The sequence below is a fragment of the Henckelia pumila genome, chromosome 3, assembly GCF_033568475.1.
Source record: "Henckelia pumila isolate YLH828 chromosome 3, ASM3356847v2, whole genome shotgun sequence".
NCBI classification, from domain to species: Eukaryota; Viridiplantae; Streptophyta; class Magnoliopsida; order Lamiales; family Gesneriaceae; genus Henckelia; species Henckelia pumila.
This window is the reverse complement of record NC_133122.1, coordinates 42,453,434-42,465,291: the sequence shown is the minus strand read 5'-3', so window position 1 is coordinate 42,465,291 and position 11,858 is coordinate 42,453,434. Positions and strand designations below refer to the sequence as shown.

Below are 11,858 nucleotides of genomic sequence, written 5' to 3'. Positions count from 1 at the left end.
TTCTTGACTTGAGAGTCTTGGTACCCAGTTCACTTGCATACATGCACACATAACACCGTATACTCATACTCTCGTACTGAGCATGTTAGGCTCACTTCCGGTTATTTTCTGTTGGCTGAATGCCCTATTCCATGGGGCAGATGCAGGTAGTTCTCCCGGAGACAGGGAGGTTAGGTGGTGACCAAGGCTGGATAGCAGGGTTGACCACTAGGTTTTGCTTACCTGGTATTTGACTTACTTTAATTCCGCAGTTTTTCTGATTAAGATTATTTTATTAATTAATTGCATGCTTAAGTTCTGATTAGTAGGTGATCACGGTGCGGGTCACTACATAACCTTCCTCCTGTATTTCTTTTTCTAGAACTCGAAGTGTGTTCTAGATTTATGATTTTATTTTGAAGATCTTTTAGGTTTCCAAGAATTTCTTCTTGTTTCTTAAGGACTTCTTCAATTTTTCGAGGTATTTCATACAGCTGATTGCTGTAATATTGTACCGTCTTTTGAATTTCTCTAAAATCTCCGGAGAGTTTAGAGGAATCTGGGGTAATCTCTAAAAATTGAGAGTTAGAAATCATTTTTTCTTTATCTCTTCAAAATTAAGAGCATTAATCACAACCTGTTGTAAGTAATCTATTGTGAATAGATTAACTTGTTTATAGGATTTCATATGAATAAAATCCTCTTGATTCAAACCTTTGTTTGAAGTCATCTTAAAAAAAAAAAACTTCTCCTCAACAAAGAAAAACATGAATTAACGAATAATATTATGTCTGAATAATTAACCTAAGGCTCTGATACCATTTTTGCGGATAATTCTTTGTACCATGAATAAGCACAAAATCTTCAGATTTTAGCATAAAGTCTTTAGATTTTTAGCATAAATCCAGTACAAGAATTAAACAATTAAATATTCAAGTTTTGGTGTTCTAGGGAGCTATTGCAAAGAATCTTATGAGTAGAAAGATAGGGCAAAGTCAAGTTTGAATTTGGGAATTTATCACCAATTTGCTCATCCAAATTTTCTCACTTCTCCTTGATTGAAAATAAATAAATAAAACTAATAACAATATTAAAATGAAATAAAACCCCCCACGTCCTCCGAAAAATACGGAAATACGATTATTTTCTTTGATTATCTGTTTAGGACTTAGGTTGTCTTTGTATTGAAAAATTTGAAATTCATTTTGACTAATGTAATTATATTATAAATAACTATGAAGATTAATTTGAATTTCTTTTGTATACGTAATCCAAATAATAAATATACACATTTAATAAGTTTTGTATCATCTTTGCTTTGAGCTATTTTTCTGCGAGACTTAATATTGAAATTATTTGAAATATATTGTGATTAGTATAACTAAACTGTAAACGGAACGTTATTTGATTTTCCTCTATTTAACAATGAAAATAAATTCGAAATCATGGATTTCAAACGACCACTCCAAATACAACCTTAAAATCATTTTCCAAATTATCGTATTAGTTTATTACACTGTAATCCATTACATACATCAGACATAACATGATCCATTCTCGTATTTACACAAAAAAAATTATATGCCCTAATTTTGTTTATCAAACAGACAAGTTATTAACTATTGACCTGCCCACATGCTAGATCAGATCACTGATCAAGTCTATGATTTTTTTTTATTTTTTTTTTTTTGATCAAGCCTATGTGAGTGTGTGTGTGACCAATATAAGGACTGTGAATCATATAGTTGATATTTGACACGTCGAATTTTCCTACGATAAGGGGTGACGTTATATTTTAATTTTTTTTGTGACTTTTAAAATTGTACATATTTTTTTTTGGAATAAAAACTGTACATAATAATTATTAAAAAAATTATCTTTATTTTTGTTGTTAGAATTCATTTATGTTGCTATTTGTCGATATTCCAACCAAAGTTTCATCGATTAATCGAATGGAAAAAGAATATTTGAATGATAGTTTAATTATTTATATTAAAGTAGATATATTTCGTAAATTGTTGACTACATTTATTATTAATGATTAATTAGAAAGTTTCAAGTTTGAGGGTTAAATTAAATATGAATAAAAATATATATATTATTTATATTTAATATATTTTAAAACATTTTTATGGATGATTATATATATATATATATATATATATGAAAAATGCTAGATTTACACCTTGCAGTGTACACTTTGGCTTACACCTATTTATAATTAACCTCATTAAATACAAAACTATCCATGATTTGAAATAAATATCTTGTTGATCAAGGAAAGTTTTGTAATTAAGAAGCAAATATGTAAACCAAGGTGTACACTAAGGTGCTATATATATATATATATATATATATATATATATATATATATATATATAGAGTTTCTTTCAAGTGCCCACCTACCATGCCCACCAATGATGTGGCACTATTCTATTGGATGTGATAAAGATGTGATAAATTGTAGGTCCAATAGAATAGTGTCACATTATTGATGGGCATGGTGGTGGGCATGATAGTTGGGCACTTGAAAGAAACTCTATATATATATATATATAGAGTTTTGCTATCCTGCCCATCCACCGTGCCCACCTAATGTGCCTACCATGAGGTGGCACTCAACTATTGGACGCACAATTCATCACATCCAATAGTTGAGTGTCACCTCATGGTGGGCATATTAGGTGGGCACGGTGAGTGGGCATGATAGCAAAATTGTATATATATATATATATATATATATATATATATGAATCAGCCTCTTTTGACGTTTGCGATCTCTGGATCTCTACATCTTTAGACCAATGTTTTTGGAGCCGGACCGGACCGGTCGATTCAACCGGTTCGACCGAGAACCGGTCGATTTTCCGGTCCGTTAAATATATATATATTTTTGTCTATTTATATAATTTTGGAGTTTTTAAAATTCAAATATATTATTTATTATATTAAATTATATAAACGGTTTTTCGGTTCGACCGTCCGATTAAAACGGTCTGACCGATTGAACCGTTTATTTTAAATAGACCAGTTCAATCACCGATCTAATTATAAAAACACTGTTTTAGACAAAATTTTTAGATCCGTCCTGCTATAAAATTACAACGAGGATCACATCAAATATATAGGAGGTCTGACAAAATTCCTGACCCGCCAAAGTGCGGGCCTCCTCTCGTCCTCTAGCAAATCAAACACAAAATTGGACAGCAACATATGAAATAAATGAATTGGGTTGGTAACATTGCGACCCACGGAATCAAGTCAACATTAGGGTTTGACTTTCGGGAGGCTGGTTTTTCGGTTCGACCGTTCGATTAAAACGGTCTGACCGATTGAACCGTTTATTTTAAATAGACCAGTTCAATCACCGATCTAATTATAAAAACACTGTTCGATTAAAACGGTCTGACCGATTGAACCGTTTATTTTAAATAGACCAGTTCAATCACCGATCTAATTATAAAAACACTGTTTTAGACAAAATTTTTAGATCCGTCCTGCTATAAAATTACAACGAGGATCACATCAAATATATAGGAGGTCTGACAAAATTCCTGACCCGCCAAAGTGCGGGCCTCCTCTCGTCCTCTAGCAAATCAAACACAAAATTGGACCGCAACATATGAAATAAATGAATTGGGTTGGTAACATTGCGACCCACGGAATCAAGTCAACATTAGGGTTTGACTTTCGGGAGGCTCCAGCAATAAGAAGTTGTTCACAGTGTACCAGTATCACGGAGTCTCTCTTCAGCGGCGCCTGAGAAATTTTCGATCGATTCTGAGGAGGAAGATGGGACATTCCAATGTGTGGAATTCTCACCCCAAAACCTACGGCCCAGGATCCCGCACTTGGTACCAATTATCGCTTTTTCTTTATCTGAATTTTAGTTTTTTTAATGCAATTCCCGTTTATTCATGCTTTGATTCATTATTGTGATGCCGATGTTTGCATTTTATTCGTCTGTCTATCTGAATGTTAGCGGAAGTACTAAAATTGTATCTTGATATTTGGATCATTTAATTGTGCTTTGATTTTCTACCGATGACTTTGGGATGGCCAAATTTCTGTTTGTTGGCTGATATTGCGTTGATTCATTAGCTGCTAACATTTATTCGTGTTGAATTTCCTATCCTTGATGCCGGAATTGGCTGGTGAATTTACCTTATGTGTTTTAGCCATTTCTTGTTAATAACCTGTTAAGTACCTTCGTTTTCGTATGGTAACGGACACTTCTTACAAGCTACGCAGTTTAGAGTCAAGTCAACTGCTGGTGAAGTTCATATACAAGGTTTTGAGGGTTTTGTTCAAATGGTTTTAGTTGTTTAACCTGTAATTTGGGATATTAGTGGCTGTTTTTGGTACATCTAAGACTGTTTTTTGTTCCCTGAGTTTTTGTCTACTTATAGAGGTGGTTTTTCACTGGACCCGGAATCTTCATCTAGAGATTGAGAGGCAGGGTGTTGGTGTTATGAGGAAACTACTCTTATTTCTCTCAAATCGTTATTACCCCCTAGCTCAGTTATTCTTGTTGGTTGCTAGATCGTTGTGTTTCCATTTAATTTTTTAAATTCGATATGTTTCTTGCTTCAGATTTTTATATACAAGTTGTGATAAGTCTCAACCCCCTGTTAACTGGATGTCCTTCCCACTTAGAAAAAAAGTTGTAGTAGCTGCTTCCTAACCATTGATTTCTTTATCGTGTCAGTAGGCCCATTTTGAGCTTTTGGGCTATATTCTGTCACAAGGAATCAGTATTCTGGTAATTTTGGTGAAAAAGAAGATTGTTTGTATGACTTTGTGTCATTCACGTATAGTTGTGATGTTCGAATCTTTGCAGTTTTTAGTTCCAGGAGCCTTTATAACACTAGTCACTACAAATTTCTCATCCTTACTGCTGATTCTTGGGTGTTAAATTGAATTGTGTTTTCGTTTTTGTTTTTGGTAGTCGTGTTTGTGGGAATCCTCATGGGATAATTAGAAAGTATGGGCTGATGTGCTGCAGACAGTGCTTCCGCAGCAATGCTAAGGAAATTGGCTTCATCAAGGTATTTTAAGTGCATTTCTTTTTTCTGGTTAATGCCGATAATTTTCTCTAACAAGGTCAAGTTTTGATTCTGTTATGGTTGAATCGATCTTAGCCCAAATTTACTCCTTTACATCTCAACAGCTAACGAATGAATACGTTTAGTTTTTCAACATCTACGTTACAGAATAATATATATTAATCTCATCATTCTCAATTGAAGTAAGAAATAAAAGTGGGGCTTGAATTTAATTTATACAAATTAGGCAAATTTGAAATTATAAAATTTGAGTTGCTTATGTATATTTGGGATCGTAAATACTTAAGATCAGTTACGACCCCACGCGATTTTGGTTCCAAGTTTCTGTTACTGCAAACTGAATTCGAACTGTTATCCCATTAGTTTTAGTTCCAGGTCTAGAGCCGAACCCAAGATATGGTTCCGGTTCCTATTTCAATCGTGATTCGAACTCAACTGTCCATGCCTCTTGTGTCTAACTGATCAAATATCTACTTAAGTTTTCCATTGATTTCTTTTTATTTACTGAATCTTTTGTAGTATCGCTGATCCTTGGAGTTGCGAGAGCTCACGGATGTGTCCGTCCTTTGATGGAATGGTTTTTGAAGAACGCTTGTGTCCAACTTTTGAATCATCTTTTTGACTGCTATATCTCATAAATGGTGTGATGAAATTATGGTTTTGACCTAATGATGGAGGCTTATTTAGTTTTGAACCTACTTTTTTGTAGTATTACGCCATTCTATACCGGTTATTATGCCAACTCTGAGAAAAGATCAGGTTTGAGATCAATTTTTTAACACACAACCTTCACTAGCTTAACAATAACAAAAAATTATATCCATCTACTCTATACTCTCTGTTAAGAATGAGCCTAAAAGAGAGAAAAGTGTTTGTACGGTTGGTGTGGCCTTCTTTTTCCATTTTCTTTTTGTTATTTTTTCATTTTCTTGGTTTTGTTATGTTGTTTTTTCATTTTTTTAAATAATGTGTTATTTCGTGCACAAATAAAAAATGTTGTATTTTTTAATCGTTTTTGTTTTCGTTAAGAAAAAATAGACTCTATAAATACACAATTCGAGTGTCAAAGATGCTAGTATGAAAACGTAGGTGCCGTAGAGGACACTGGCCAATCGTTTTTTTATATCGGTAACAAGTTTTGCACAGGTTTTTTTGAAAAAGAATTGGGCATTCTTTTGTGCGTTTCTCAAAAAAGTTATTATAAAAAATTTAGATTAGATTTTAGATGTAATATATGAAAACATCAGGAGACATTTGAAGGAAATTTAAAAATTTCATAATAAGTTAAAACGTAATGACTAGTGAGTTTGGAGACAAAAGTCGTAACTTAAAAAAGTGGAATAAGTTAGTCTTTTAAAATGTTTTATTTATTCCCTCAAAAAAAAATGTTTTATTCATTATTAAAGAAAACAGAAACGGTTTCTTTCTTTTTTTTTTTTTTTTTTTTGAAAAAGAAAACATGCTGATATTAATTCAGAGAATCCAAAATTACAACATCTGATAGCCATTGAGGCAATCCACCATTCATGAAAATTAAAGAAGATGAAGAAGAAAGTGCTGTCCTAGCTAAAACAGAAACGGTTTCTGCATTTGGATCAATATTGAAATTTTAAGTATTTGTCATTATTTCAAATATTTGTTGATTTGTTATTTATGTAATATATATTTTTTTGTATATTTATGTACTATTCATCATATTTTTTATTTGCGAATCGAACTTTACCGTTATTATACAAAAAACTCATATTTGTTGTGAAAAGTAAAATTTATAAAACTCAAAAACTGAAAATATTCTCAAACTCCACACTTTAAATTTATTCTCTTAAATTATGTTTTTCTACACAAATAGAGAGACCTATTTATAGATCTCAATGGGAGATTAGTCCAAAAATTAAATCAGCATCATCTACATCATCACACACTAATTTTCAAAATAATACAACTCAATTTTCAACAATTCTAATATAATATAATATATTTTCAACACTCCCCCTTGTGATGATGATCGTCATATGATGATTGTCTTTATTACGTGTTTTATGCTGCCTCGTTAAAAACCTTACTAGGAAAAACCCAGTGGGATAAAAACCATAGCAAGGAAAAAAGAGTGCAGCCACGTAAACTCCCCCTCATGTTAATATGAGTGATTCTTCACATATTCCGTAGATTGCGCATCCCAATGTTGTATATATGCTTTCTGAATATCGTCGTGGGAAGTGCCTTTGTGAAGAGATCTGATGAGTTTTCACTTGATTGAATGTAACAGATATCAATATCTTTATTTTTCTCAAGCTCTTGAGTGTAGGCAAAGAACTTTGGGGGATATGTTTGGTTCTATCACTTTTGATGTATCATTCTTTCATTTGAGAAATACATGCAGCATTGTCTTCATACAACGTCACAGGCTTCTTGTCTACTGATAATCCACAAGAAGTTTGGATATGTTGTGTCATTGATTTTAACCACACACATTCACGACTTGCTTCATGTAATGCAATAATCTCGGCGTGATTTGATGAAGTTGTTACGAGTGTTTATTTCTGTGAACGCCAAGAAATTGCGGTGCCTCCACGAGTAAATACATATCCGGTTTGGGAACGTGCCTTATGTGGATCAGATAAATATCCAGCATCAGCATAACCAATGATACTTTGATTGGTGTCTTTTGAGTACAAAAGTCCCAAATCTGTCGTTCCTCGTAGATACGGAATATATGTTTAATTCCGTTCCAGTGCCTCTTTATTGGATATGAACTGAATCTTACCAATAAATTTACAGCAAAAGATATATCAGGTCTAGTGCAATTTGCAAGATACATAAAAGCACCAATGGCACTTAGATATGCTACTTCTGGACCAAGAATAACTTCATCATCCTCACATGGACGGAATGGATCTTTTTCTATGTTTAATGATCTTACAACCATTGGAGTACTTAATGGATTTGATTTATCTATATTAAAACGTTTAAGGATCTTTTCTGTATAATTTGCCTTGTGAACAAAAATTCCACATTCTTTTTGTTCGATTTGCAAAACCAGACAGTACTTGGTTTTTCCAAGATCCTTCATTTCAAATTATTCTTTCAAGTATATCATAACTTCTTGAATTTCTTTATTCGTTCCAATGATGTTTAAATCATCAACATATACAGCAATAATTACATATCCGGATGTTGTTTTCTTGATGAAAACACAAGGGCATATTGGATCATTTACATATCCTTTTTCATCAATTGATCACTTAGCCGATTATACCACATTCGGCCTGATTGCTTCAACCCATATAATGATCTTTGCAATTTTACAGAATAAAATTCTCTGGGTTTTGAACTTTGTGCTTCAGGCATCTTAAATCCTTCAGGGATTTTCATGTATATATCACTATCAAGTGATCCGTATAAGTAAGCTGTAACAACATTTATAAGACACATTTCCAAATTTTCAGACACTGCCAAACTAATCAGATATCGAAACGTAATTGCATCCATAACAGGAGAATACGTTTCTTCATAATCAATTCCAGGCCTTTGAGAAAAACCTTGTGCAACAAGTCTAGCTTTATATCTGACTATTTCATTTTTCTCATTTCGCTTTCAAATAAAAACCTATTTGTATTCAATAGATTTTACACCTTCAGATGTGAGGACTATAGGTCCAAAAACATTACGTTTATTCAGCGAATCCAATTCAACATGGATGGCATCTTTCCATTTAGCCCAATCATGACGAGTTTTACATTCACCAAAAAATTTTGGTTCAGGATCCTCATTTTCATTTATGATGTCACAAGCCACATTATAAGAAAATATCTCATCAATATCTTCTATGTCTTTTCGGTTCCATATTTTTCCAGTATTAATATAATTGATATAGATTTCACGATTCTCGTCAGTTTGTGGTTCTGACAGAACATTTTCATCATCAGGTGTTTCTTCTAGAACACCATTTTCTATTTTATGATCATCGTGCTTCTCTATGCCTTTTCTTTTCCGAGGATTTTTATCCTTGGAACCGACTGGCCTTCCACGCTTCAGGCGTTTAATGACATCATTAGTGTCTTCAATCTGTTTCTTTGGAATTTCAATTCGAGCTGGGGCATTTACAGCATGTATATATGATTTTGTCACCCCTTTTGTGTCTGCAAATGCATCTGGCATTTGATTTGCTATTCTTTGAAAATGTTCAATTTGCTGTACATCTTTTTCACATTGTTTGGTCCTTGGATCCAAATATAACAATGATGGTACATACCATGTGATTTCTTTTTCGATGTGTTTCTTTTCTCCCCCTAACACTGGGAATATTTCTTCATTAAAATGACAATCAGCAAAGCGTGCTGTAAACACATCGCCTGTCTGAGGCTCAAGATATCGAATTATTGATGGACTATCATAACCGATATAAATACCGATTTTTCTTTGAGGACCCATTTTTTATCGTTGAGGTGGTGCAATAGGCACATACACCATACATCCAAAAATTCTTAGATGAGAGATATTTGGTTCTTTACCAAATGCAAGTTGCAATGGATAGAATTTATGATATGCACTTGATCTGATGCGAATTAATGCCGCAGCATGTAAAATTGCATGTCTTCATATAGAAATAGGGAGTTTTGTTTTCATAATCATTGGTCTAGCAATCAGTTGTAGACGTTTAATCAATGATTCAGCTAATCCATTTTGCGTATGAACATGAGCTACATGATGTTCAACAGTGATTCTCATTGACATACAATAATCATTGAAAGTCTGGGATGTAAATTCTCCAGCATTATCAAGTCTTATTTTCTTGATTGTATAATCGGGAAATTGATTTCGCAATTTTATTATTTGAGCCATCAATCTTGCAAATGCCACATTCCGAGTTGACAATAAGCATACATGTGACCATCTGCTAGAGGCATCGATCAATACCATAAAGTATCGAAATGGTCCACATGGTGGATGAATTGGCCCACAAATATCACCCTGAATACGTTCAAGAAATATGGGTGATTCAGTTTGGATTTTAGCTGGTGATGGTCTTATAATAAGTTTTCCAAATGAACATGCTTTACATTGAAACTTATTATTCTGAAAGATCTTCTGGTCTTTCAGTGGATGATGTGTATTTTCAATAATTCTTCGCATCATTGTTGAACCAGGATGTCCCAATCGATCATGCCAATATGTTAATATTGATGAATTATCTATCACCATATTTGATTCAATTGGACTTATATGTGTATAATGCAATCCAGTAGGGAGCATTAGTAGTTTCTCAACTACAAATTTCTTTCCTGATTTATATGTGGTAAGACACATATATTTCTGATTTTCATCAGTCATTGTCTCAGTATCATACCCATGAGAATATATGTCATTAAAAATCAACAAATTTCTTTTCGATCGTGGTGAATATAAAGCATCATTTATCAAAAATTTTGTACCATTAGGTAACAAAAATTTCGCTTTACCAAAACCTTCAATCAAGTCTACAGGACCTGATATTGTATTCACCATTGTTTTTGTTGGTTTTAGTTCCAAGAAATATCTTTCATCTCGCAGAATAGTGTGCGTTGTACCACTATCCGGTATGCATATTTTCATGATATTATTTCCATGTTTGCTCATAGCATTTTTCATATCAAACTTCACAAAAATGTAATAAAAAAAAATTAAGTACAATACAAATGTAAAATATAACATGCTTTATAATACAAAAATGCATAAAAAATACAAATTTATTACAATCTAGTCCCACCAATCTTTTAATCAATGTCTTTAAAATCATTCAAAAAATCTGCAGCACTGAAACTAGTTGAACCAATTAAATGGTCACTATTTTCAACAAAATTGGTCTTTTTTCCTTTTCCCTTTATCGATTCTTTATAGAGCTTACAAAGGTGCTCGGGGGCTCGACAAGTTCGTGACCAATGTCCCGGAGTGCCACATCTATAACAAACACTCTCGGTTCTTTTTTATTGATTTTCATTTTCACTCATGTTTTCATGCTGCCTTTTTAGTGGGTGGTGCGTGACGCTCTTTTGAGATGAGTTACTGAAATAACTATTTCGATTATTTTCATATCCACGACCGCGTCCACGACCACGGTCATTTCTACGTCCATGTCCCCGCCCACGTCCTCGACCTCGTCCACGACCAAAATCTGGTTTATTCCTTTGATTTTTGTTTTCATTTTTCATTACGACATTTGCTTCAGGAAATGCCGTTGATCCAGTGGGTCGGGATTGATGATTTCTTACTAACAATTCGTTGTTCTTTTCCGTCACAAGAAGACATGCGATTAGTTCGGAATATCTCGAAAATCCACGCACTCTATACTGTTGTTGTAGAGTTATATTCGAATGCGTGAAAAGTGGAAAATGTTTTCTCAAGCATTTTCATCTCTGTGACTTCAAGTCCACAGAATTTTAATTGCGAGACTATTCGATACATCGCAGAATTATAATCACTGACTTTTTTAAAGTTTTGGAATCTCAACGTATTTCATTCATCACGGGCGGTCGGGAGTATCACTTCCCTTATATGCTCAAATATTTCTTTCAGCCATTTCCATAAAGTCATTGGGTCTTTTTCTGTGAGATACTCACATTTTAACCCTTCATCAAGATGTCGGCGCAAGAAAATCATAGTTTTTGCTTTATCTTGTAAGGTTGATATATTATTTTCTTTAATGCTTTCACTTAGACCCAATGACTCAAGATGCATCTCAACATCAAGAGTCCATGACATATAATTTTTTCCAGTGATATCGAGTGCAACGAATTCAAGCTTTGCCAAGTTTGACATGGTGGTACTAGAAAAATA

The 11,858-nt window shown here is 33.4% G+C and overlaps 1 protein-coding gene across 1 annotated transcript; it reads left to right on the top strand.

Annotated features, from left to right (window-relative positions):
• Nucleotides 1-3,630: 3,630 nt before the first annotated feature.
• LOC140891492 (small ribosomal subunit protein uS14z/uS14y/uS14x) lies at nt 3,631-5,824 on the top strand. The gene is made up of 3 exons (XM_073300008.1): nt 3,631-3,833; nt 4,928-5,027; nt 5,565-5,824. Exons 1-3 carry the CDS (start codon nt 3,772-3,774, stop codon nt 5,571-5,573), a joined length of 171 nt encoding a protein of 56 aa, XP_073156109.1. The 5' UTR covers nt 3,631-3,771; the 3' UTR covers nt 5,574-5,824.
• The last annotated feature ends 6,034 nt before the right edge of the window (nt 5,825-11,858 follow it).

Excerpts from the sequence above, each read along its gene's own strand:
- LOC140891492 (XM_073300008.1), top strand. The coding sequence starts at position 3,772 with ATGGGACATTCCAATGTGTGGAATTCTCACCCCAAAACCTACGGCCCA. Across the intron at positions 3,834-4,927 it reads GGCCCAGGATCCCGCACTTG|TCGTGTTTGTGGGAATCCTC; the intron begins GTACCAATTATC and ends TGTTTTTGGTAG.